Source organism: Lutzomyia longipalpis, chromosome 3, assembly GCF_024334085.1.
Source record: "Lutzomyia longipalpis isolate SR_M1_2022 chromosome 3, ASM2433408v1".
Taxonomy (NCBI): Eukaryota; Metazoa; Arthropoda; class Insecta; order Diptera; family Psychodidae; genus Lutzomyia; species Lutzomyia longipalpis.
The window spans coordinates 6102716-6129323 of NC_074709.1; the positions used below are offsets into that span (position 1 = coordinate 6102716).

General features: G+C 33.9%; 3 protein-coding genes across 8 annotated transcripts; 1 reads left to right on the plus strand and 2 right to left on the minus strand.

The window, feature by feature from the left end:
• Nucleotides 1–1682: 1682 nt before the first annotated feature.
• On the plus strand, nucleotides 1683–4185 carry LOC129791697 (protein PDF). Its single transcript, XM_055829983.1, has 2 exons — nucleotides 1683–1821; nucleotides 3871–4185. The coding sequence occupies exons 1-2, from the start codon at nucleotides 1705–1707 to the stop codon at nucleotides 4054–4056; spliced, it is 303 nt and encodes a 100-aa protein (XP_055685958.1). The 5' UTR covers nucleotides 1683–1704; the 3' UTR covers nucleotides 4057–4185.
• Nucleotides 4186–4506: 321 nt separating this feature from the next.
• Nucleotides 4507–7239, minus strand: LOC129791685 (cuticle protein 19.8-like). Its single transcript, XM_055829967.1, has 3 exons — nucleotides 6963–7239; nucleotides 6484–6895; nucleotides 4507–5393 (listed from the first exon to the last, which is right to left on the minus strand). The coding sequence occupies exons 2-3, from the start codon at nucleotides 6607–6609 to the stop codon at nucleotides 4725–4727; spliced, it is 795 nt and encodes a 264-aa protein (XP_055685942.1). The 5' UTR covers nucleotides 6610–6895; nucleotides 6963–7239; the 3' UTR covers nucleotides 4507–4724.
• A 7013-nt stretch (nucleotides 7240–14252) lies between these two features.
• LOC129791664 (protein LSM14 homolog car-1) lies at nucleotides 14253–26079 on the minus strand. Of its 6 annotated transcripts, none has more exons than XM_055829933.1 (8): nucleotides 25753–26079; nucleotides 24273–24536; nucleotides 21066–21373; nucleotides 20837–21001; nucleotides 20591–20770; nucleotides 19761–19996; nucleotides 15774–15964; nucleotides 14253–15701 (listed from the first exon to the last, which is right to left on the minus strand). In XM_055829933.1, the coding sequence occupies exons 1-8, from the start codon at nucleotides 25871–25873 to the stop codon at nucleotides 15694–15696; spliced, it is 1473 nt and encodes a 490-aa protein (XP_055685908.1). In that variant the 5' UTR covers nucleotides 25874–26079; the 3' UTR covers nucleotides 14253–15693. The 6 variants fall into 6 exon arrangements, with proteins under 6 accessions (XP_055685908.1, XP_055685909.1, XP_055685907.1 ...); XM_055829934.1 differs by having other exon boundaries at nucleotides 20837–20992; nucleotides 25753–26022; XM_055829932.1 differs by having other exon boundaries at nucleotides 20837–20992; nucleotides 24117–24536; nucleotides 25753–26022.
• Between the last annotated feature and the right edge of the window lie 529 nt (nucleotides 26080–26608).

Below are 26608 nucleotides of genomic sequence, written 5' to 3' on the forward strand. Positions count from 1 at the left end.
GATTTATTAGGAATTTTTAGATCCTTTTCAATCCCTAGAATTATCCGGAGAATTATTTAATTTTTCTTTAACCCTTGGGGATTTGATTGACCACCAATGTTTATCTGAATGGAATTATTCAGTCAGATCTTCGAAAATATTCAGATTATTCAATAATATTCGGATGATTCACTTAATAAATTAAAGTATGTGTTTTTAATCTTAAAATGGCTAAGATTGAGGAGCAGTAGCTTTAAGATATTTAATTCAAGCCTAAAAGGGTATAAAATTGAGCCCAAAAATAGTCAATTCAACCCTAAACGTGCTAAATTTAAGCCTAAAAATATTATTCAGCTTTCAGCCCTAAAAAGGAAGAAATTGAGGAACAAAAGCTTAAAAAATATTAATTAATTCAAGCCGAAAAGTAGTAAACTCTGCCAAGAGAGCTAACTATTCTTAGATTTTTATTCTAAGATATTCGTCAGTTAAATACCCCTTGTTGACCAGCACGACCAATTCCGAACCAATTCGATTTCTTAAATCGTCACTAAATAAAACAAATTATTTTTTTTAATAAAAATTTAAATTGAAAGAAAATTTGGAAAAAACATTTTCCTTCTGAGAAAAAATTGTCACAGTTTTGGGTTAGATAATTCGGATCCTCCAAGGGTTTCTTTACTTTTTTGTTACCTTTTTTGCAGATGATCTCCACAAATTTTCATTACAATTCCTTCAGTAGAAGTTTAAAAAAAAAGAAAATTTATTTAATAAAATAAATATAAAATATTGATTTCAATTCCTTGTAAAGAAAATTCTATTGAATGAAAATCAATGAATTTATCCCCTGGATAAGGTATTTAATCGAGAAATAGATTCATTTTAGAGATAAATTAAATACTTAGCCCCCAAAAAAATGTTCCCAGCTAAGAAATGGGTTAAGAGGAGAATAACTAATGAGAAAGAAAACAACCAGTAAATGCAATAAATGGAAAAGTTCTATTGTGAGATTTACTCTTTATTCTACTCGTTGTTCGCAGCTTTAGAAGCTTTCAGCCTAACACATTTGGGATTTTAAGAGCTTTAGATTAATTTTCTTTTATATTCAAAATTGTTTAAATTATTAATTAAATTCAATTGAATTTTTGTTACAAGTTCTCTGTTTAAGGAATAATTTTTTTGCACTCAACCTGGCCTTTTATTCCCTTTTATTTGATACATACTTCAATTTTTTAGAACCTCCCACAGGACCTAAAAGCCTACAAAAAGCTTAAAAATTGTTGATTTGTTAAACTTTTTCAATCCTTCCTCTATTCAATGGCCAAAATATTTTAAAAGTGTTTTTCCTTTAAATAATAAATCTGCATTTGATGCAATGATGTGGTACTTACCCACGACTTTCCCCTATGACGCAGTTTCCAGACATCCCCAGACGCCCCCATTTTTAAGGCTCTTCTAAAGGGTAAGCAATGATGACGCAATATTTGGCACAAATACAATTTTATCCTTCTCTTGGAATTTATTTTCCATTAAGTAAATCTCCGCGGGATACTAATAAGTTGGCCTATTTGGTGTAGTTCTGCATGTGACATCTCTTCTCTCATCCTGAACACACCTGCCAGGGACACAAATCCCGTCGCAGCAAATATGCGGAGAACGTATAAAAACAACGCATCGAACTTGGATGAGCAACAGTTTGTTGGTGATCCTTGTTGTGTTACCTGTGAAATGCATCAAAATTGTGCAAATCCTGCGAGGATTTTTGGATTATTCCTCGCATGGCAGCTACTCCTCCACACGAGCTTGGCTATGCCAGTCATAGATGAAGAGAACTACGATAGAGAAGTAAGGAAAGGAGCAGAAATTCCTTATTTTGTGATTGTTCTATTAACTCATTTCCCACTAAAGCTTCTGAAGCTTCTGCTTAAAATTTCATTTTTCAATTAAATCTGGAAAAAAAAGTTTTTAGCGATTTTTTCCGTTAAAGTTGTGCAGGAAATTCGTGGAAAATTTATTTCTGAAGAAATTTCTTGTACTAAAATTATTTTAAAAAAATTCAAATCTTATTTTTAGTGTCTCTCTGAAAACTTATCTAAATCGATCAAGTTCAGTGGTTTTAATAAAGTGATAAAACAATATTTTCTTAGCTCCAAGCTTTTGAAGCTAAACAGAGACGTTAGAAAGCTTTATGCATTTAGAGCTCTAGTGATAACCCTGTAAGAAAATCACAACTAAATATTAACCCCTTCGCGTACGAATGAATCATAAAAAACATTGAAATATGAAAACGTTTTATCGCGATATTTATTCTGTGGATGCTCTCAAAGGACATTTTTGAGTAAAATTGTCTTCTTTGGCCTATTCTACGCATTCTTAACGTAATTTTAATTTGAAAATAGAATTAAATTCATTTAAAATCAAGAAAATAAAATATTTCATCTTTTTGGTAAACTTATGATTCAATGGACGCGAATGGGTTAATTTTATAAGAATTTTAAGGATTTTAAGCAAAATATTAGTCATATTTCATCGATTATAGTAAATTCAGCAAGTTTAGAGAGAAAGTCAATCATAACGCGTCCAGTTATAAGAGTTGGTGTCCCACAACGTATAGAAGTTTTATTATGCGTTGTAATATTATTTGTGAGCAGTACTATTATGCAAAGTTGATTTTTTGTGAAATTCAGTAATTTGATGGATAAAAATGGTCATATCTATGGTTCTATAAGACCTACAGAAATTTCTTGACTATTTTTGGAAAGGTCTTGAAACAAGCTATAATTTGATATATATCTCAATGACTTTCAAGGTCACCTCTAGAACACAAAATGGCGGATTTTTGTTTCACAAAAAGAGTTTTTCGCATTTTTCGTCCTAAAGGAATGGCTCTAGAGGTTAATGATGTTCTAGAAAGTTGTAGAGAATTGCAAAACCTTTAATTTGATACTAAGATGAGCAAAATCGGACAAGCCATTCAAGAGATATGGCTCTTAGAACTTTTCAAATTCAAGAATTTTTCAAATGACCATATCTTCTAAACGGCGACATAAATTTTCTTCATTTTTGGACTGGTGCAAGATTATTAGTCCTGCTACAACATATCAAAATTTAAAAGATTTGCCTAATGGGGATTCGGAGATATTGCCCCTTAAAGTTAGGCAATTTTTGTTTTTGATTTTAACGCCTCTTGCGGTCATTTTTGGAACTTGAAATGTTTTAGACAGTTGTAGGGCTTCTCAATACCTTTCATTTGATACCAACATGGTCAAAATCGGTCAAGCCGTTCTCGAGTTATATCGAAAAAACACTTTTTGCTTTGGGCCGCCATATTTGCTAAACCGCTTGACCGATTTTCAGGTATGAATTATCTATAAAAACGTCTCACTGAGCTCTACAACACACTAAAATTTCAGACCTATAGCTATAAGGGAAGTGGTTGATGGTACTTCAAAATGGCGGATGGCGGCCATCTTGGATTTTGAAAATGCAAAAAAATGAAATTTTACACCCACATTTCTATAGAAAACTTCAAACCCGAAGTCTCTATCTGTTACCGTTCTCGAGATATAAGGCAAAGTTTAGAGTCCCGGACGGCAGGCCGGACGGCAGGCCGGCAGGCCGGCCGGATCAAAAATTTTCCACCACCATTTTCGTAATGTGGGATGTCTAAAACGTGCTCATACCAAGTTTGAGCCCGATCTGAGGTGGTCGGTTTTTCCGACGATTACAATACTTGGTGTTGGCCACGAAGTGGAACACCAACTAATTAGCAGGAAAACTCAAATTTAGGGACAATTATAGAGATCATTTCCACACCTTCCAGGATACAAAAAATCGTTCAAATTTATTAATTCAATTTTATTCGTTTGTTTCTTCTAATTAAAAAAAAAATAGCTCGCTCACAATTTTGTACCCGCCTGGTCAGTGGCTGCCTTCCCTTCAGCTGAGAATCCCTGCCAGCCAACACTCAACAATGCCCCGTGGAATTTCCTCATGCCACCACAATTGCACAAACGCAATTCGGAGCTCATAAATTCCCTCCTGTCGCTGCCAAAAACAATGAATGATGCCGGAAAGTAGGAACGGAGACGCGGTTATTTCGATATATTAAATAAACCCACAATAAACTATTTATTTATCTTTGATAATATTATTTTAATCCATATTTTACCTGTTAATGTGTAAAAAATATATCTCTGGTGAATTAAACTTCGTCATTTTCACTTTTTAAAATCTATTTTAAGTATACTTTTCCTTGGATGATTTTGAAGAATTGGACGAGGATAAGTTTGTTTTTCCATTTAGAATTTACTTTGTATTCTTCTGATAATTACAGTTTCTCCTTAGCATTGAAAACAAGAAAGAAACTTATTTTTTAAAGAAAGAGACGCCATTTTGAATGAAGAAAAACCAACGTCATTAAAAAGGACGCCATTGCCGCCATTTTACACTGACGCCATTAAAAGGAATAATTCAAACACAACGATCAGAAAGCTCATAGAAGATAAAAAAAAGAAAAGTCATTTCCCATTTTTCTCTACACGGATATTTATTCGTCTTGGCAGCATAAACTCATTAAATTTTCGGTTTTGTTCTCTGTTTCTTTTTTTTTAATTCTTGACTCGATTCGTGGGTGTTTGACCGTGAGGAAGATTTGTGGAGAGATTCATTAACACGTTCCGGGAATGGGGAACTCGGTCAGTCAGTCAGGGGGTGGTGGTGGTGGTTGATTAGTAGAAAGTGAAAATTTACTGGGCGCTCTTGGCCTCCACGACAACACCGAGATGTTCCTCCTTCGCCTTGGCCACTTCGGGGGTATCGGTGACTGGAGCTGGGAGAACGGCAGCAGGGATGGTCCATGGGTAGGCACGGGCAATGAAGGGGCTAGCATAGGTGGTGTAGCCGGTGTAGCCGGGGTAGGCGAAGCTGTATGGGGCAGCGTAGTTGTAGTAAGCTGGAGCGGCGTAGGAGTAGCCGAAGCGCAGGGGTGTTGGGATGGTTTCGGATGCACGGAGGAGCACTGGAGCAGCCAGGGGAGCGGCAATTGGGGCAGCAAGGCGGGTCACGGGAGCAATGAGCTCGGGTTCCTTCACGATCTTAGTCTCAACGACTGGCAATTCGGCGCTCTTGATCTTGGCTTCGTCAATGGCGGCGAGGTGCTGGGCGCGCGCAGCCACAACTTCGGGGGTATCCTTGACGGGCTCGGGGGCAACGCCGGTGTCAACGGGAGCCACGGGGAGGTTGGTGGCGGCAGCACGGAAACCGTGGATGGGATCGGCAGTGTACTCAACGGACTGCAGGAGACCGTTGGCATCGATGTAGCTGTAGGCACCGCGTGTGATGCCATCGAAGGTCTTGGTCTCAGTCTTGGCAGATGGGCCACCGCTGTATCCATATGAGTACTGTCCCAGTTCATCCTGTTGCATGAAAAAATTAAACAATTTAGCGAATTTTTAGCTTTTATTTTTCAACACAAAATTAATCATGAAATTGTCGTGGAGGCGCCTGGTGGTTGGGAAAATCAAGAAAAAATTAAATAAAAATTACCTAGAGGGTGGAAATGAGTTGAATTCATTCTAATTTGTACATAAATTAATGAAATAATTAATTCTCTTGTTGAAATAAATAAAATTTACAGAGAAAGAAGCTTTCTTCATATGACAGTGGAGGCGCTTGGTGATACCAAGCGTGATCTGATAGAATTTTAATAAAGCTTTAATTCTGAAATATTTTTTCAACCAAAAACTAAAAAGGCATAATATAACACGAAAAATATTTTCTAAATCTTAAGGATTTTAAAATCGAACGTTTTTACTTCATATAGAAGAAACTCTTTGAAAGAAAAGTGATCCTATTCACCCCTATGATCATATTGATCTTCACTTTCTTTGCCATCGAAATTGTTCTTTCCTCTAAAGTTTAAGGATTCAATTTGCCCCAGTTTAATTCTATTCACCTCATTATATATTTTCTGTTTCAAATCTTCACAAAATTAATAAATTCAATAAAAATAAGTCACGTTCACATTCACAAATCTTACCAATTAATTCAATAAAAAAGAATCACAGATAAAAATCACAAATTTCTGCCTATTTCTGTGTAGGATACGGCATTGGGAATAAAGAAAAAGAATTCAATTGAGCCAAATATTCTTGTGGGTTTCCTCACCCTTGAAATGTTCTTATTTGGCTCTATTGAATTCTGTTTTTTTTTCAGCCTAAATATGTGGGTGGAGTCTGTTTAAATTAAACTCTGATTGATTGGAAAATTCTCTAAATTCTTTCACTCGCATTTAATAAATTCCAATTCAAAAGAAATTCCAAATGAAGGCACTTTTCTTGTAAAATTTTCAATAATTTTCTCCTTTTGTATTGAAAACCACCAGGCGTCTCCACTGCGAATGTTACACTGATCAACAACCAAAAGTAATAAAGAGGGAAAATTTTGGCGCCAAAACACTTTTCAATGGAGAAATTTCACTGATTTTGTGGATTTTGTGATGCGTACCTGTGAGTGGTACTGGCTGACAAGGGGAGTGGCAGCATAGACTGCTGGACCGGCCAGGATGGCAGCTCCAGAGGGGGCAGCAACGGCAACGGCCACAAGGGCGGACAACACAACAAACACTTTCATCTTGGAGAGAACTTAAAAGAAAAATGTGGGACTATGGAGCGCTTGCTGGACGTACCAGAACTCGCAACAGTGAGAATCAAGAGATGACTGTGCCGAGCGCCAGCAACCGGGCGTCTTTTATAGAATGCTCCCGCACACAGAACACAATCCAGATGCACAACTTTTGGCGACAACTTCTTCTCCATCGCGCGCGCGCGATTACGTTCTTGCGGTGCCACAGCCGCGATAATCCCCTCGTGATCCGCAAGATGTTGGCCGCGAGGATGGTGAGATGTCGTTAAAAATGCTAGAACGAGAAATCATAGCCTGGTGACCTCGCCCTTTGCGAACCGCACCGTGCTGGATCCACTCACAAAGCACACGCTTCCCGCTCTTGCGAGACGACGTTTGCGCGCCAATGGTGTTTGGCCACGCCGCAGCCGAAAGAACGTTGGATGGAAACAATGCCACCGCAAGAGACGCCATCCACGGCACAAGGTCACAGCATCCGAAGATACTGAGAGAGCAGCATGTGTGCGGAGTAATTGTTTTCCATTTGACAACAATTCTTCACTCATTTTTGTCGATCGACAGTAAATTGTATGGATCGCACACGCACCTCCTCCTCCTCAATCACATCACGTCTCGCATATTTTCCCTGTTAACCAGCATCCCTATACACAGAGTTGAGCATTATGTAGATTTATGTTCGTTCATCTTTTGAGGCTTTTAGTAGAGCCTCAAAATAAATCGTTATGCGCTTGATAATATTTTTCTTTTAATTCAATTTAAAGAAAGTTTGATCGTTAGAATTTAAAAATTTAGAAAAAAAATTTTGAGGATCTTGAGAGAATTAAATATGTAGAAGTACCTGATGATGGACTAATGTGGAGATCGAAACGTCAGTTACTATGAAATAAGAATTTCAAATCAATGTATCTAAGCACCCTAAAAGGACGCAAAGGACCTTTTTTCTATTCAAATTTCATAAGAAATTTTTCGCGGGTAAAATTATTAATGAAAAAAAAGGGAATTTTCAAACGTTTTCACAAGAAACGTCAACATGACAGACTAACGTTTTAGAAATTAATTTAAAAAAAATCTAACGTTGGAAATGCCAAAAGGTGAAAAAAATACGTCAAGCTTTAGATCACAGTTAAACGTAAGAATTATAAGTGTTTTGTAAGTGTTTTAATGAACACTTGGAGGATCAGAATTTTCTAACCTTAAACTTTTCCCCTAATTTTCGCTCTAAAACAGGAAAATGTTTTTCCTGTTTTACTAAATTTTCTTTCAATAAAATAATAAAACTCCCCTTTTATTCTAAATCAACACGAAAGGTTAAATAGATCGAATTGGCCACAGTGAGCAGAAAAAATCCTCCAAAGGTTAAAAATTTAATAAGTAAACTTAAGAAAAATAACGTCAAGCATTGTTAAATACAAGAAAATAAAAAACGTTCGAAAAGAAATGTCAAAAATTAGAATATTAAAATATAAGTTGTCCCATTAGAATTCGACTTTTTTCTCATAGAAAAAAAAATTATTTTCTATGGGTTGTATTCCAAGTAAATATAGGACAAGGAGGACAAGTCAATACAAGGAAATAATTGTTGAACGTTAGAAAATAAACGTCAAGCGTTACAATTAAAATCATTTTTTTTTGTATTTCAATAAAAAACGCTTCTTTTCTATACATTTGCTAATAGAATGTAGCCTCTTAAATAAATTCTTGATTGCGCTCCTGACACGATTGTTTGAAAGCTTCAAGCTCTTATAACTTGGAATTGATCAGCCCTTAATTGTAAAAAGATTAGACGAAGCAAACGATTTTTTTTGCAAAATTTTTTTTCAAAAAAATCAATCTTTGTTAAAAATCAGCATGACTGAGAAAAAAAGTTAATAAAAATTAAATTCCAGATATTTTAAAATTCATTACCCAGCTCCATTAGACAGTGCTAAACCTGTAAGAATAATTCTTTGGGTTCTTTGGAATTTATTAAATGTTAGGTATAGTTGAAATTCTTAATTTATTCATAGTTCTCAATTTAATTTTTGGAGATAGTAGTTCCCATTAAAATTCCTCTACAAATAGATTTATTTTTTTTTTACTAATAATTCTGGTTCCAGCAACTATATAGCTGCAGTGCGCGATTAACGGCTAAATTTATTACCTAAACTGGACCATTCTAAAATAATTCTGCTAATCGCGGTGTTGAAGAGCTTATAAGCAAAAAACTGCCATTTTAAGCTCCTTCCTGTTGATCAGAAAATTGCAGGCTGTTGTAGTTATCCATTCAACTCCGCCCATGGAGGATTTAAGACGTTTTGTGAGTGATTGAATCACTTAGCAATTGCAATTCCGCGCGGGGTAAATTAATGTCTCACCGAGACTTCTTGAAAGCTTTAATGAATTTTCGATGCTGGACCACAGCAGAGGTTCATTTCTTCGCACCATTCACCGTGACGCTTGGCGCGTGAGCTGCGTCAATGCTGGCACTTGGGCGTCGTCGGTTGGTGTGAAGATCAACGTGGCGAGGTGGCAACTTTGCAATTCAAAGAAGTAATTAGAGAGTCGTGGGCGATAGTGGCAGATCTCGCGTGAAGGTCACAAATTCGATGGGATTTTTTTTTGCTGATCTCTTTGAAATTGTCGCAAAGCCACTCCAAGAATCCATCCGAGGCTTGTCTCATATTTCAGATGCGGAGACTGTCGCACTACAATATCTTTTAGCCCCATGGGAGATGCGGATGGAGCCATGAGAAAATATTACCCGTCAGAGTTGAAGAGTTGAATTGAAATCTTACAAAGAAAGTGAGAAGAATTTTTTTCTCAAAGAATTTTCAAAATAAAAAAAAAACTGAAAATTATCTTTTCAATTTTTTAATATATAGAGGAGAACTGGTTCAGAATTTTACTTTCTAAGATTTTTCCTAAGAATTTAGTGTGTATAATGAATTAACCTGAAGATTTTATCAAAATCAAAGCATCAGCAATGTTAGGCAGAAATCTATTCAACAAATGTTTTTTATTTAAAGATTTCTTTCAAAGGACGCGAAAAATGGATTAAGGAAGTAACTAAGAGAGATCAAGCTCAAATCATATTAACGGCAATTGCATTCAAATAAGCGGCTTTTCATAAATTTATTTGTGTAAGTGTGGATGTCGGAATGACGTCCAGCCTGAAAAAATCTACTAAAAAGAAACTAATAGAAGAAGTTTGTGCAAATCAAGCGCAATAATTAATGTATCCTGACGTTTGACGCAGTTTTGTTATAGAAATGTAAAATATTTGAAGAAAAATGTCAAACGTTAGAATTAGTAAAGAACGTAAAACTTAAGGAAAAAGAAGTTAAACGTTTGAAAAAAAGATAAGAAAACTTAAAATATTTGAAAAAATGAACGTCAAACGTAAGAAAACTTTGATATTTTCTTTGAATCCCTAACGATTGGTATTTTTTTTAACGTTTGAGATTTTTCTAAAGTTTGAAACTTCTTTTTTAACGATCGGCTGTTATTCTAAAGTTTGACGTGTCATGTTGGAACTTCTATCATTGAATTTCTTTCATTTTATCTTTTCTTCCAAGGATTGATAACATTTTATTTCCAACCCTGACGTTTCTTTCCTAACGTGTATGAATTTTTTTTCTGATGTAGTTTGAAGTCTGGAAAAAATCTTTTAACATCTGAAAAAAAAATATTGAACTGTTCAATTATTTAGGGTGGTTACACATCCAAACAGCCTTCATGTCTAAGACACTGCAAATAAATTTAGGAGCTAGCAAAAAAATAGTTAAAGAGCTGGAAAAATATCAAATTTAAGTTAGGAAATTCTGCTAATTTCTTTGAAGAAAAATCCTCAATAAACCTCTTAAAAATCCTGTCCTTACTTGGTCGGAATATGAGCCATCTTCCCCTAAAGTCCTTTCAGAAGTTTTAGAAATATAAAGTAAATGAACTTTTCAACAAAAAAAAATCTCCAAAGAATGATTGAAAGGAAAGAAAGTTTATTCTTTTTTTTCCTTGAATTTGGTGATGTAAATTAAATTAATTTCAATATAAGTTGATTTAATTAAGAGCAGGAAATGAGATCTCCCAGATCGCGCCATTCTTTGAATTCCATTTGAGTTGCTTTAAAGAAATAAACAAGAAATTCTACGTAATGTAGGTGCAATAATAATTCATTCCCTACTAAGCCCCCAACCTATAAATAATGTTTTATTTTTAAGATAAAGAATTATGAGAACCAATAGCAGAGATTTGCATAAATTGGAAAAATGCATTATGATATTTTTTCTTTCAAATTGTGCTTTGAATTTCAATTGAAGTAAAGAAATAAAAACGCTGCACGAGGAAGGACGTCCAGCAGCAGTCTTGCCATTTTTTCCCCATCTCATTAGCCTATAAGACGTCTTTGCGGGAATTTTTGCAAGAAAAAAAAAACGATCTTGTTTTAAATTCTTCATGTTCTCTCGTGTATTAAATTATAATGTTGATTTCTTTCTCTATCTCATTTTTATTAATTCTCTTTTTTTTATTCATCTATCAATGCTTCTCACAAGTTTTGTGTCTAAACCACAAATGTTTTTTTTTCCTTTTCATCGTTCTCAGAACATTTTGTTTATTATTTTATTTAATAAAAAAAAAACTGATAGCGATTTTGATTAGCACGAGATAGAGGAATTTTATTACAAGAAATATATATAACATTATATCTCTCTAATTTCTTCTTTTTTTAAAAAAAATCTCTGCAGATTCATTCTTTAATATATAATTTTTCTCACTCTTTTTTTTCATAAAGGAATTATTACAAAAGAAAAAATTCTATTAAAAAGAAGGAAAAAAAAAGATTTTTTCCCTCAATTTTTTAAAATTATTTAATGCGCGACTTTTCTGCCTCATTTATTCCTTCGATATATATTTTTTTTATCTTTTCTATAGAAGAAGCACGCATGAGGTATAATATTTTATCAGTGTGAGACTTAAAGAAACAAAAAAGAGACGATAAAATAAGTTGTTTTAGCGAGAATGTGAAGGGAGAAGAATTTATAAAAGAAGCACAATTTAATACGAGATTCGTGCGCGGCATTCGCGCAACGTGAGACAATTTACTTCCTCATTGTCCCTTCTTGTGCCTCCTTTTTTCTCAGCTGTCACCGATATTTTGTTCTTCCTTTTTTTTCTTTACATTGGATGCATCTTAAATTAATTTATGTCTTTAAAAAGAAATCATTAAAAATGGTAAAAAAAAATAAAACAAAAGGTGTTCAAAAACACGAAAGATGTGTCTTACACGAAGCTTGGCTAAAGAGTCGTGCAAAGGTAATATATTTTTCTCTATAAAATCATTTTGTATTCAATTTTTTTGCTCATTACTCCACTTTTTTGTAAATCATTTTTTTTCTTTAAATCTACTTTCAATATCTTCCCGTGCGTCACTCAACTGGTTTCTGATGCAATTTTCTTATACATTTTTAACTTATTTCTTGTTTTTTTTTAACCATTTTTTTTTTGCCTCCTAGACTTGGCATTTTCTTTGTTATCATTTTCCATATACATATGCTCCGTTTTTTTACACTGTGCAGCAATTTTTTTGAAGTTTGTTTTAAGGGCTGAAGAGATTTTCTTTTATTTTGTATAAAATATAACATTGTTAAAAACACTTTAGCTTCTTTAACTGAAAAATTAATTAAGAACTTTCAGCTATTTACTTTAGTCAAATCTTTGGCGATTTTGACTAATTAATTCAGCACATAGAGAACATAACCTCAATTCTTTTTCTTTTCGCTGAAATTATAAAAATTATTTAATTCTTATCAAGAAGCTTTTTTTACAAAAGATAATAAACGAAAAAATTATGTTGTGTTTGGTAAATTATTTTTACACAAAATAAAGGTATAAATACAATTTTAGGTTATGTTTCTAACGCATTAGCAAAAAGCTCAAAGACGCCATTTTAAAAATTGACCGCCATTGCGTACGAATCGCGAATTTTCTGAAGAATATGATTTATAATTTTAGTGAAGAACAAGAATATTTCGAGTTCATATTCTTTAGCAAAAGTAAATCAAAAATAAAAAGTCAATTTTGAAGAACATATTTTATTTTCTAATTTCTTTTATTTAGTCTGCATTCAGTCCTTCCTATCGTCTTCTTTGATAGATTCTCGGAAGATGTAGCTTCGCGTTTATGCCGCTGTGACGCTGATACGTCATTTTGCGCAAATAAACTCAATTCAATAGGCTTTTATCATTAGCTTAGCAAACCTAGCTCATCAGAAGTCGTTATCAAGAATTGAATTGATTGAATACAGCCTTTTAATGCAAAATGCATTTCGGGTATTAGGCTAATTTCTGTCCTTAACGCCCTAAAGAAAAAATTAGAATAGTTTCGCGTTTTTGCCGCTGCTGTGGCGCTTATTAAGCGTAAAGAAAGAATTTTCCTGATTTTTTTGTGATTTGAATGATTTTTCTTGTAAACAAAATGACTTTTAAGTTCTCCAAAAGATTACAAACTTAAGGGAAAGGCTAAAATTGAATTTCTTAAGCAACAGAAAAAGATTATATTCCGTTTTTATTTTTTATTTAACATTGGAGGACAAAAATGGTAGTTCCTACCAATTTGACCTTTTAAATCATCTTAGAATAAAATCTCTCTAACTTATTGTGATAAATTCTCTTTCTATGTGTGGGCAACGTCAATTACTTCAATCTCGCAGGAAGAAAATCTAGAAAACCTCTTCTTTATCATATTGGTTTGTCCAATATTTATCCGGATTTCTAACCTAACATTTTTACCATTACATTCAATGGGGATGAATTAAACAGAAAACCAAAATTGTACTGAATTTACGTGAATATCTTAGGTTAAAAATCCGTGTAAATGTACAAACCAATAGGAAATAAAGGTCAAAGTTTGAGGTTAGAAATTCGTGTCCTTCAAGTATTAAGAAAAAACGGTCAAATGGATAAAGAAAATATCTTCAAATCATTTATAAAATTGAAAAAAAAACTCTTGTTTTTCTTATATTTTTAATACCTTCAGAAGATCCTTACCGTGATCGAAATGTCAACGAAATGAACCAATAAAAAATTCATTTTGACATTTTGTTCTCTGTGTTTCCCATCTCTTCTCCCCTTCTTCACATTTTTATGTTTTCCCTTTTTGAATTCAACAGCCATTTTCTGAAAATTTAAAAAATTGCTGCACGGTGTTATTTTTCTCTCATTTTCTCTTCATTTTCTCTCCTGATTCCAACGTTTTCTCTGTTTTTTTTTTTACATTAACCGACAATTATAATTTATTATTATATTAATATTATATAGGTATCTTTCTTTTTGCTTTTTTTTGCAAAAATTCTGATTTTTCTTTTAAATTTTATATTTAAGAGTTAACAGGTTGATTACACTCGATTAGTACCGCTCCTTCTGGATTCTTCAACCCTCGTCTAGACTACAAAAAAATTCTATTGACAGTTTTTTCTATATCTTCATGCTTTTCTCTTTCTTTTTTTAAATCTTCTTTTTATTTACTCACTTTACAAGAATTTTTTCAATCATTCCTCATTTTTACAATTTTTTTTCTTTTTTATAAAAATTCGTCTGCTTCATTTCTCCACCAAAAAAAATGGAAAAAATACTTTTTTTTTGAATAAAAAAATTGAGTTGTAAATGAAAAAAATATTTTGTTTTATTCATGCCTTTTTTGCCAATGAATTTACATTCTTTTAGACAATTTTATCATAATTCTTCTTGCATGCTTCGTCAGCAATTCCCAAGCAATAGCATGTTTTTTTTAAATTTCTTTCACATGTTTTTTTATTTTTTTATAGATACAATTGCTTTATTAATGCTGCTAATTGTTTTGTCTTGAAAAAAACAAGAAAGAAATTGAAAAGAAAAATCTTCTTAAACAATATTTTGGGTAATTTGTGAAAATAAAAAAAAAAGATTCTTGGATGGAATTATCCTCAAAAGAATTTTTTCTGTGACAAATTAAATCCTTTGAGGAATATTTTCATTCTACTCGATAAACTTCTGTTAATTTTCATCATTCTACAACCCCCTAAAATTGTTTATTTCTTTTAGTTTTCTCCAGGAAAGAATTTTTTTTTTTAATTTTCTCTTCTAGTTTTCAATTTTTTCTGCCTTATGCTGAACTTGTTTTTTTTACAGTCTTTATTTATTTTCTTTTTCTATAAATCAATTTGCAATTTTACAATTTCTAGACTTTCTCTGCTAAAGTTTTCCCCAATTTTTTTTCTTTTGGAAAATAAAAGGAAAAATTTTAATCGCCACCATTTCACATTTTTTTCATTAGCATTTAATCATGCAAAGTTTCTATTAATCTATTTTTCTTTTCTTTAATTTGTTTAGAAGATTTTTTTTTAATATAGAATTCTTATTTTTTTTTTTCATTTAAAAGGGTACAAAAAATTACACATTCATTATATTCAAAAGAGTTAATCTAATTATTGTGTGTGTGTGTGATTTCAAGTTAAACGTCCTTAAACCCCATGCTTTCTTATCCTTTTAGACATTTCATTGTTTCTCCTTTTCTCTCTTCAGCGCGCTCCCATTATAATTTAAATATACATCTTATTTTCCTTTTTCTTTCGTTTACTTTTGCATTCTTACTTAAATCCTATTTTCTCTCTATTTTTTTTATCCTTTTCAATTATTCATTTATAAATTAGTCACGCCGAAAAAAACTTCTTCCCAATTTTTTGCACAAATTTTCCTTTTTCCCCCTTCGCACAATATTTTTTTCTTTATAATAATAATAATTCAAACCTTCATACTTCTTTCTTTTCCTAAACACTCTCCCTTTTTAATTTTTCCTCATATATCAAAATTTCCCCTTTTTTTTATTAATTAAATTCATTTGTCCTGCAAGAATATCCTTTTTGTTTTGCTTCATTGTTAATCTCCATTTCTTCCTCTTTGTTAATCTCTCTCTCTCTCTCTCTCTGTCTCCCTTTATCCTTTACTTTCATTTCTCTCTCAATTTGGGAACAAGGAGGAGGAATTGGTCTGCAAATTTATAAAATACCCATTTTTTTTTTCACTTCTCCTCATTGAGATCTTCTGTGCAATTTTTTCTTCATTATTGAGCTACAAAAAAAAAGTAAAATTCATGAAAAATTTTACAAAAAAGAACAAAAAAAAAAGAAAAAGGAAACTCACCAGCTGATGGCGTGGCCGAAGACGTTTGAGACGGCTGCTTTTGGGGCACTCCGGTCGATTGATTGCCACCCTGTCGCATATTGCGGTTGCCGCGGTAGTTGTTCGATCGGAAATGCCCACCGCGGTATCCACTACCACCCATTCCCATATTGGGACCACGGTTGTAGTAGCCTCCGCCTCGTCCTCGGAATCTGCCGTAACAAAGACAAGAAGAAGATGGTTAACAAAACCGGAATGGTTAGTTCGTCGTTCATCGAACAGAGCTTGTTGTTATTGAACGCGGCGACACAACAACATCTTGCACCAATAAGGGTCAATAAATTTTGACAATGACCATCAATATTTTGCTTTCACGATCGAGGTCATGATCAACCTTAAAACAACACTGAGCAACACGATTTTGTCTTTTGCAATCTTCTCGATTTACAGTTAATTCATTAAAGTCTTTAAAGAAAACTTTTAAGGACGGATTAAGGATTAATCTTAAGGATTTTCTCTTCATTCCCTAAAGAATTAGATAGTGCCGAAAGATATCATTCGAGGGGATTTTTCTAACTCATTTTCTTATCGAATTAAGGACTCTGTTTGATTCTTTCTTGACGTGGTTAATTTTGTCCATTGATTGTAAGAAAATAATGTCATGTAGGTCTTTTTGAGTCTTATGTATTCTTTTATATTGTTATAGGCCCTGAGGAAGGACTTAAATAGTCCGAAACGTTGGCCAGAAATAAAAATTAATTAGCCGAGAGTAAGACCGAAAATCCGTTTTTTAAAAAATCCCATTCATCACCCACGGTCGTCCCTTTACAAATTGGAATTAAGGAAAAATTGGAAAATAAGAAAAAGACTTGGATTCGCTGCTTAATAATTAAGGTTCTGGAAATCCGTAGATGAAAGAGTTCAAGTTTTGGAATTTTTAACCTTTTTCAAGAAGAAAATTAATTAGATAATAATCGGTAAAGTTGTTGTGACGGATTTAAATTTGAAGAGCCTATGAAAAACTTAATTGTGTAACGACGATTTGCTTTTCAGACTTTAGGAATGGCTAGGAAAAACATCTTCAAATCGCCTGACCCAAGTGTTGTGACCCACATTTCTACCTTTTTTAACATTTTAGAGTTTGGTTCAATGACACTTTGGCCAGGCGAAATCCTATAATCTATAATCCTATAAAATGCATTCAAGCGGAACGATCGAAGAAGGATTCTGAACTTTTGTATAAGTTCTTTAACCTTAAGGGGGGTCTCTTGGGAAATCTGTTAGAATTTACACATTTTTAATGTTGTCATTTTCTTGGGGTTTTTCTTAAACTTGGATATCCGATTATGGTTACATTTGTAGCCTAGTTATTGAAGTGTAAGAAAATCACTTTTCGCCATTTTAGGTGCGACGCCATCTTGTGGTTTTCCGACTTTTCCGCAGAACTGCCCTAAAACACAAAGGTAGGTTTTTCTCAGGATCTACTAGACAGATTTTGATGGGGTAAAAAGCAAATGAAAGAGGAAATACCAATGCAGATTTTGATGTAGCGGAATTTTGAATTTCCGTTCTGGGGCTGAGAAAAGTGAAAAAACGTCAAAAATGTCTGAAAAAAGTCACATTTTTCCACTTTTCTCAGCCCCAGAGTGGAAATTCAAAATTCTGGTACATCAAAATCTGCATTGGTATTTCCATCCATCCAGTAGATCCTGAGAAAAACCTACCTTTGTGTTTTGAGGAAAATCTCAAGATGGCGTCGCATCTAAGATGGCGGAAAGTGATTTTCTTACTCTTTAATGATAAGTCTTTAAATGTCACCAACACTTGAAAACCAAGTTTAAGAAAAACCTCAAGAAAAATTAAAATATTTAATTTCACCAGCTCTCAAAAGAGACCCCCCTTAAGCGTCATTTGAATCAAAAAGACGTCGTAACAAAGGTTGAAATTGCGGAGAACTATTTGTAGGCGTCGATTTTTTTTTATAACACTAAGAGTGACTGTGATAGCCAACCCTCTTTCAGCGTTCCCGGTCCTCTCGGCTTCAAGGCTCACGAGAGAATGACCAACGCATGATAAGCACCGCTAGGGCAACACTTATCAACCATCACAGCCCTCTCCCAAAGAGGTTCACACACTTATAACGGACCATGGCACGGGATAATATTTTTGGCCTTCGGTCTCGATGCCTACATATTATAAAGTTTCTGCTAGAGTTACATGTCCGATGTGCAACAAATCTTTAAAAAGTTCTTCTTCTGACCCCTTACTAGAACTGTTTAACTGAAATAAAAAGAGCCCCAGATTTCTTCATACAAGAAGGTTGTGTACGCAAATTTTTACAAGATTAGCTTCCTAAAGTACACCAGAATGTAGCCCTCGACAAATATTCAATTGTGATGAAACTGGATTGATGTGGAAGAAACTTCGATTGAGCTTCTGCACAATATAAGAAAGGCCCTCAATCTCAGAAAAACAAAACTACCTACTAAAAAATTTTACATCTTCTAACAATCCTAAATAAATTCTGAGTTGGGCCGTATGTTTGAATTTTTACATTTTACGTCTTTTTTACATGTAAACAATGTCTTTCTTTATATATCGAGGGTTGCATTGTAAAACCGACTAAGTCGGTGTGAGCTCCGAACCGACTTAGCCGGTTTTACAATACAGCCTCGATATGCTTTTTTCTCTACATTTTTTTTTAATAAAAATAATGCAAAAAGAAATACATATTGGTAGTAAAATATTTTTTAATTGGAAAAAAAAATTAAGAATTATTGATCAAAGACGAAATGTAAGAAAAAATGTATATTAGTCACAAAGATTTCATTGATGTTATGGAATTTTTTCTAAAATGCCATTATGGACTGTATTTAGAGTATGGTCCATACAGCGAGACGATATTGAAATTCATCCAAAACTATATTCATAACATCAAAGTAGAGAAAATAACAACACCGATGAAATCATTGGCACTCAATTTAGAATTATAAGATAATTATGAAAAAAAGGATGAGAATTTTAATTAATTATTATTTCTTTCTTTCTTTTTAAATGCGTTTCATTTTTTTTTATCCGGGTATGCATACTTTTAGAAATTTGTGCAAAATCTGAGTTCAGAATTGTTTAAAAATATTAATCAAAGAAAAAATTCTAAAGGTGCCAAAAGATCGAGTCACCCTCCTTTTTGCTTCCAATGCATTTGGAGATTTCAAAATCAAACCACTGCTGGAAGCCATTAAAAGAGCATAAAGCTTCTGTATATTCTTAGAGTGTGTCTAAAAAATTCAAAGAGGAAAAGTTAATTTTGGTGAAAAATCTTAAAATTCCATTATTTTTAAAATCATGAACGATGGAAAAATGTTCGAAGACCTAACAATTTTTCATTTGGTTTATGTAGTTAAAAAATAAATAAAATATTAAAAAACTCAGAAAATGTGTCAAAAAATGCAAACAATGGCGCCACTATCGCGCTTTTTGTCTCTTTTTAAATATATGAAATATTTACACTAATGTTTCACTGTTTGATAAAGTATTTTTTTTTTTTGAAACAAGGGTTGACATATTTTAAGCCTTAAAAAATATTTTTAGACCTCAATTTAGATTTAGAAGGCTCAAAATTTTTCTACCTTGTTTCAAAAATTCTTTTTCAAACGATGAAACATTAGCCGAAATGTTTCATAAACATAGACAAAAGGCACGATTGTAGCGCCATTGTTTGCAATTTCTGACACATTGGGATAGATTCTAATAAAAATCTTTTCTTTTCTTTTCTTATAATTCTTCAGTTATAAGATTTTTGATATTCGGGGAAAATTTTATAAGATTTTAACATTTTATTTCCTTCTTTAAACGAGTTTCTGAAAGAAAATTACTTTTCTATGTTTTGTGACAGAACTCGTTTTCTAGGGCTCTTTAAACTTCTTTCTGACTGTTTTCTAGAACAATAATTCTTTGTTTTTTTCTTTTTTAGAACGACAAGACAAAAAAAAATGAAAGAAAACTCACCCTCCTCGCCTCGTTGAGGAAACCCCGAAAGTCTCGCTGTTCAATTTACGCTCCTGGCGCCAATCCGTACGATTCTTCCCCTTGGAACGATCCGTGGCTGCTTCGCACGAAATATTATCGAAGAATGATTTTGTTTTATCATAACCAACAGTTATTTCGGCATCCTCCTCAATTTCCTGCTCTCCAGCACCTGTCTCATTGCCAGAATCATCTTTTTTGTCGCTCTCTCCATTTACCTGATTTTTAAATTGCAAAAAAAGAATCAAAGATTTATCGATAAATTTAATTTTTCAAAAAAACCTTTTTTAAATTAAAAAAAATAATACAAGTAAATTGAAGATAATTATTTGTTTTTTTTTTTTGATAAATTTTGGCACAATCTTGTATATTTGTTGTTCATTTTGCCCTCAATTTGCTTGTATGTGACATTTTAAAATAGATTAAAAAAAATAAATTGCAAGCAAAAGGCTAAAATTAATAAATTTGGCAAGCGCACAAAAAACAAGCAATGTGAGCAATTCTTTTAAAACTTTTTTTTAAACAAATTAAATTGAATTTTAAGAATGCAAAAAAAGTTTCTTTAAAAAAAGATTAAATTCTTGTACTTACGACATTAATAAGTTATCAATAAAATGAATTTTCTTTTGAAAAGTTTTGTTTTTTAAATCTTTTTAATTGATTAATTCGTTGCTTTTACTTATTTTTCTCTCATGAAAGAAATTCTTTTTTTTTAAGGATTCAATTGAATTTAATTAAATAAATAAACAAATAATTTTTAGATGTGACAAAATCAATTGAAAATAGAACGGAAAAAATGATTTCTTAAATACCTGCTGTTCAGGTTTGGCTTCTTCGCCCACCTTGAGTTTTGCCAATTGCGACCGTAGCTCCTCGAATTTGTTGTTAGCCTGCTCAAAATCATAATCGCTGTCAAACTTGATGGACTTGCCGGTGCGTGCCTTCACATTTGGCCCACCACTTGCACCGCCCTGCTGTCGGAAGTTGTTGTGCTGCAACATCCGGGAGGATTTTTAGAATAAAGAAAAAAAAACTTTTAAAATAAAAAAATCCTTTACCTGATTTGGTCCACCGCGATTCATCCGCCCACGTCCACCGCGCATTTGCCCACCACGCTGCATCCAACGTGATTGCTGGGGCTGATTATTCTGCACATCGCGCACCTCTCGTTGATTTCTCTCTGATGGCGGCCCCCCTTGATTTTGCTGCCGCTGCTGGAAGAACTCAAAGAGGCAGTCAAGTCAGTAAAATTCCTCCAGCAGAAAAGATCGCACCTAAACATCTTACCTTATTCTGATACTGCTTCGGTCTCTCGGCGCCCCCTTGAGTCTGATTATCCTGATTATTGGGCGCAGCATTCTTCCCCGAATCACGACGTTCCCGTTGATTCGTGTTCTTCCCCTGATTCTGATTCTGTGCCCCCGCATTGCCACCACTGCGCTCCATTGGACGCTTATTGGCATCATTGCGCCCAATTGGCTGATTCACCTGCACGCCCATATCCATTGTTGGACTCTTCCGTGACACGAGACTCTGCGGTGTGGTCGATCGTGACCCCGCAGCTGCTCCAATAAATTCCAGCATTGATGCTGCAGCTATTAGAGTTTGATTTCATTGATGAAAAAGCAAATTTTTATTTAACTTTTTTTAATCCTTTTTATTTAAAGAATTTTTGAAGCAAAAATAATTTTTAAAAAAGCAGCAAAAGCAGAAAACTGTGAAAGAAAACTAACTAATAATAAATTTTACTACTAAATCTACACTACTCACTACAAATTAAAAGAATTATCTGGCAGTAAATGAACGATAAAATGAAGGGGAGATAAGGCAAAAATGCTTGTTTTTTTTTTGTTATTATTAGGAAGTTCATAGATAGAGCGTCTAGTCAAAATATTTTGCGTCATGATTTCGTTAAATGACTGTTTGACTCATATAAGAACGAATAAACTCCTTTGTTTTGAACTTACTTTAACCCCGTTTTACCTGTTGCTTTGTGAATTTTATTTTGTTAATATTAAGAGAATATAAATGACTCTCAAAAACTTTTTTATTTATATAAAAATCGAAAAGATTCAGTTGAAGAATATTTTGGACTCTAAAGGAGTCTATTCAGGTGTGTATGGGTAAGGAATTCATTCGAAGAAATAATTTCCTTCAGGAAGTATCTTTTGGAGAATTAAAAAAGAATAGAAAATTGAGAAAAAAAAACTTTACATTTTTCACGGAAATCAGAATGAAAATAAAATTGGAAAAGATTTCCCGTAAGAAAAACAAAAATGAGCAGATAATGACCATTTTCTCTTTTTAAATGTTTCAAGACATTCGCGACAATGTTTCATCGATTAATCTAGCACTATGAAACATTGTTGCGAATAGTTTGAAACATTTAAACGAACAAAATGGAGAATAACGACGTATATTTCTGCATTTTCAGGACTATTTATTCTCTTAAAAATACTGGATTGAAAACTAATTTAAGTTATTTCCAAAAATAGTTGGGTTAACTCTTTAGCGTCCACGTGAAACATTGAAACATTTGGTTTTGTTATCACGTCATAATAATTAATAATTAATATTTTTAATAAATAAATAATCACTAAACGTCTTCGTTGGCTGTAAATTTAATAGAATTGTATCTTTGAAAAATTAATTATAATTTATTTAACCTTTTCACGTTCATAGAGTATTTCGCAGACCAAAACGTAAATGAAACATTCTATTTTCTCTAATTTAAGTTAATTTAAATGTTATTTCAAGCTATAAATGTGCTGAATTTACGGAATTGACATCAAAGAAAACGTTTCCACTCAGAAATGTTCTTTGAGATGTTTTTTAAATCTTAATGCAGAAAGGTTAAATAGAGAACAAAAAGTGTTTACCTAAATAAAATTATTAAGATAATTCGCTAATATTCCGATGATTCGCCAAAGAAATCAAAATAGGTACTGGTTTATAATTCTCAAGTCAGAAATAGAAACCAAAAAAATTTAATTCAAGCTTTAGAAGTATATAATTCAAGTCAAAAAGTAGTAAATTCAACCCAAAACGTGTTTAACCCTTTAACGTTTTTTGGGTCATACGCTGACCCAAACATGAAACATTTTATTTTTTCAATTAATTATGAATGTAATTGTTTTTCCATGTTACAAATGCATCAAATTCACGCATAAGGGGTCAAAGAAGACGTTCTGAGTGAGAAAAGTCCTCTAAAAAAATTCATAGAATAAAAATCACGATAAAAGAGCGCATGTTTCAATGTTTTTATGTTTCACGTTGGACGTTAAAGGGTTAATTCAAGCCTAAAAAAGACTAATTTTAAGATGTAAAAAAAGTCTTTAATTCAAACTAAAAAAGAAGGGTCAAAATCAAGCCCAAAAATTATAAATTTAAACCTAAAAAAAAGGGCTAAATTCAAACCGAAAGGTAGTAAATTCAACATAAAACGTGCTAAATTCTTTTTTATACACCCCTTGATTGAGAGAGAAAATAAAATGTTTCATTCATGTTTTGTTCAGCAAAATACCCTTTGAACGTGAAAGGGTTAAATGAATTTATTTATTTTTTCAAAGAACGAATTCTATTGAAATTCTATCTAAATAGTCTTTTATTTTACTGCTGACTCGAGTCAAATTAATTAATTTTGCCAAAATAAAATCAATGAGATAAAATACTTCCTTAGTCATCAAATTCTTCAATCAATCTCAATAAGAATTTTTCTGTTTTACTTATGAGGTTGTTTATATAAAAATCTCAATTTCAAGAGTTATTTGGCGGATTTATTGGCTATAAGTCTTTCATTTTATGCTTCTCAGTTAATTTTTTAAGCTCCTAAATCCTTTTGCATTCAATGCTCCACTAAAACCTTTAGTTAACCAATTAAAGAAGCATTTTTGCCCCAAACAAGCCTTTCCCATTGCACAGTAAGAGAAATTTCTCCCCATAGTAGTTCACAATTATGTGAACTTTCCGATTAAAATTGTGAAAACTTTCAATGAACTAAACTCTCGCACAAATTACGTGTGAAAGCTAATTGATCGTATAACATATTTTTTTTAATCCACAATTTATTGTCTCAATTGAATGTCATTAAAAAGTATTAAAAGTTTAAAATAAATAAATTGCGCATGCATGTGGGAAGAAAGAATAAGTAAAAGAAATGTGAAGAATCACTGCAAATTCTAAACAAGGAGAGATGAAGAAGAAGAATCAACAAAAAAAAGCGAAAATTGAGGCAGAAATGAATGAAGATGAACAAGTGATGATGAGAGAGCATGCAAGGAGAGAGAGAGAGAGAGATGAATTTGAAGCGTCAGAGTGTGATAGTCAAACCTTGTTCACCTCCTTTGTTGAAATCACCGGGCTCCGGAATGGCCACATTCAAATCACTCTGTTTCTGCTTCTGCAACCCCCCCGTATTCGCCACGCCCGGCATATTGGGCCCCGGTGCGAGATTCTGACTGCCCGCACCCCCACCCACACCCCCCATCGGCATACCGTACGGTCCAAATTGCCCCATCTGCGGCGGAGCCCCCATCGGATGACCCAGTCCCATTGGGAAGTGCGGCGGCTGGAAGGGTTGCTGCCCCATCTGCGGCGGCAAGTGCATCTGCATGATGGCCGGATCATTGGGTATTGGGGCGCTATTGCACACCCGAATATCCTTAATGTCCGACCCACGGAAGAGGATGTAGTCGTACACTTGATTCTGTGCAGCAATTGGGAATTGCGTCTCACGATCCTCCGTCCCAAAGGAGCGCACTGCAAAGAATGAAGCATAAAAAAACAACATTAAAGCATAAGCATTTCTACACCGCTTGTCCGATCGCGATGAAATTTGCTGCAGAGATTACTGAAACAAGGCGGTTTTCACCAAAGACATTCATTTCCCCCCCCAGAGCCCCCCTTTGTAGCGCCCCCAAATACATTTTATGCTTCTTTTGTAATTTTTTTGAATTTGGCGCCCTAAATTGTAGTTCCAAAAAGCACCACTGCTACTTTTTGGCACTGTTTGCTCAAGAGAAAATGAGACAGTGCACGTCACCGCTATCCGTCTCCCTCACACATTCAGTTTTTCGCAGTTTTCTCGCGTTTTCCGCCGAATTTCCCAGCGAAAATACCTTTTTTGTGACCAGGAAGCGACGTCGCGTCGATTGGCATCACCAGTTCAAAACTCTCAAAATCCGCGCCAGAAAAAGTCGTATAAAATGGTTTTTTTAATCCGGCGAATTTCGCGCCCAATTTTTTACTGAAGCTCCCCGGGGGCCCCCTAAGCATTTTCCGCGTAGGCCCAAGTCGCAAAAATGAGTTTCCCGGAAAAATAAATATTTTAAAATTTTCCGCACAAACATTTCACAAATTGGAAATGTTTCAAAATATCGTGAAATTTTCAAAACAATTTCGTGAAACTTTCAAAACCTCACAAAGCTGTCAGGGCAAAAAGAGAAATTGAATTTGCCGTCGAATTTTTCTTTTTGATTGCGAACTAACTGAATTTGCGGCTGGAACAGTTAAGCGATGGAGATAATTTCCCCAAAAAGGGGAGGATTTGCATGGGGAGATGCTGCGTGTGTACGCAAGAAAGGGAGGGAATGAGAAACTTTTCGCTACGACGCTCCATTGTTGGTGACTTGGAAGCTAAATGTCCGGAAGGAATGAAAGGTCAGGCGAATTTATCCACAATTTACTGTCTTTTCTCCCCAAGCAACACCTTCTGGCGACACCTGGGGCCCCCCTGTGGGTGACACTGAGGCGCATTTGGGGGAATTTCGCGGAGATTTCGAGGGGAAAATAAAAAAATTCCAACAACGGAGGTTAGACAAGCTGTCAAATTGGAATCCCAAAGCCGCCTGCAAATACCCCAAAATCCCCCTCCGGAACCCACGGAGGAGCGTCCAATGCTCACCACAGAGAGCCCCCGCAGGGCACAACAACACACAGAAGCCACAAAGGACTTCCGCTAGGGGGGATTTCTTACCATTTGCTAGCGCTATGGTGCATTCGTTGGGATCTACGGTGAATAATCGGCCCTCATATCGGATATCCGCCTTCGAAATAAGGCTTATCTTGGAGCCAAGCTCTGGCATATTCCCACTCATCCTGAACAATCACTTTACAACTTCAGATTACTTAGATATTAAATGATTACAATCACCATCGAGGATGCCACCAAAATTCCCGACTCTTTTTGTTCACAATATACAGCTGTGAGAAACTCCGTCACCCTCTAGCCAAGTCTCCAGGGGAAGTTCCGTGGAATTTTCGCGGATTCTGTAGCATTAACCCGGGAGAACTTCCCCGCATAAAACTGAGATTCTGCGAGGATTCCATGATAAAGGGGGTAAATAGGGTAAGGAAGGATCTCACAATAGGGTAAATCGGGTAAATCATATGCCTGTGAGTAAAATTTACTTTTCTTTATGCATATCTAACACTAATTTCCCCATTATACACAGTAGCCAGGAAGCCTAGGAAGTCAGGTTTTGATATTAAATATTATTTATTAGGTTACCTAACAAGCAAAGTTCTTGAATAGATTCCTTTTTAATTCAAGTCTTTATCTTAAAAATTTTAGCCGCTAGTCTCGCTAGTGATTAAAATGTTAGTTTTTTGCTAGAATAGTTAGAATAACGAAGAAATATTCTAAATTCTATATTTTGTTTAATTTCTCTAAAGATTAGAGAGTCTTAAAACATTTCTCAGATCGTTAAATATTGAATTTCTAGCTTATTTTGATAAAAAAAAGTGTTTTTTTTTAAGTTTTGCCATAAAAAACTATTGATTTTTATGAATATTTTTAATTTTAGTTTAGCCGACGTAAAGATAAAAGGTTA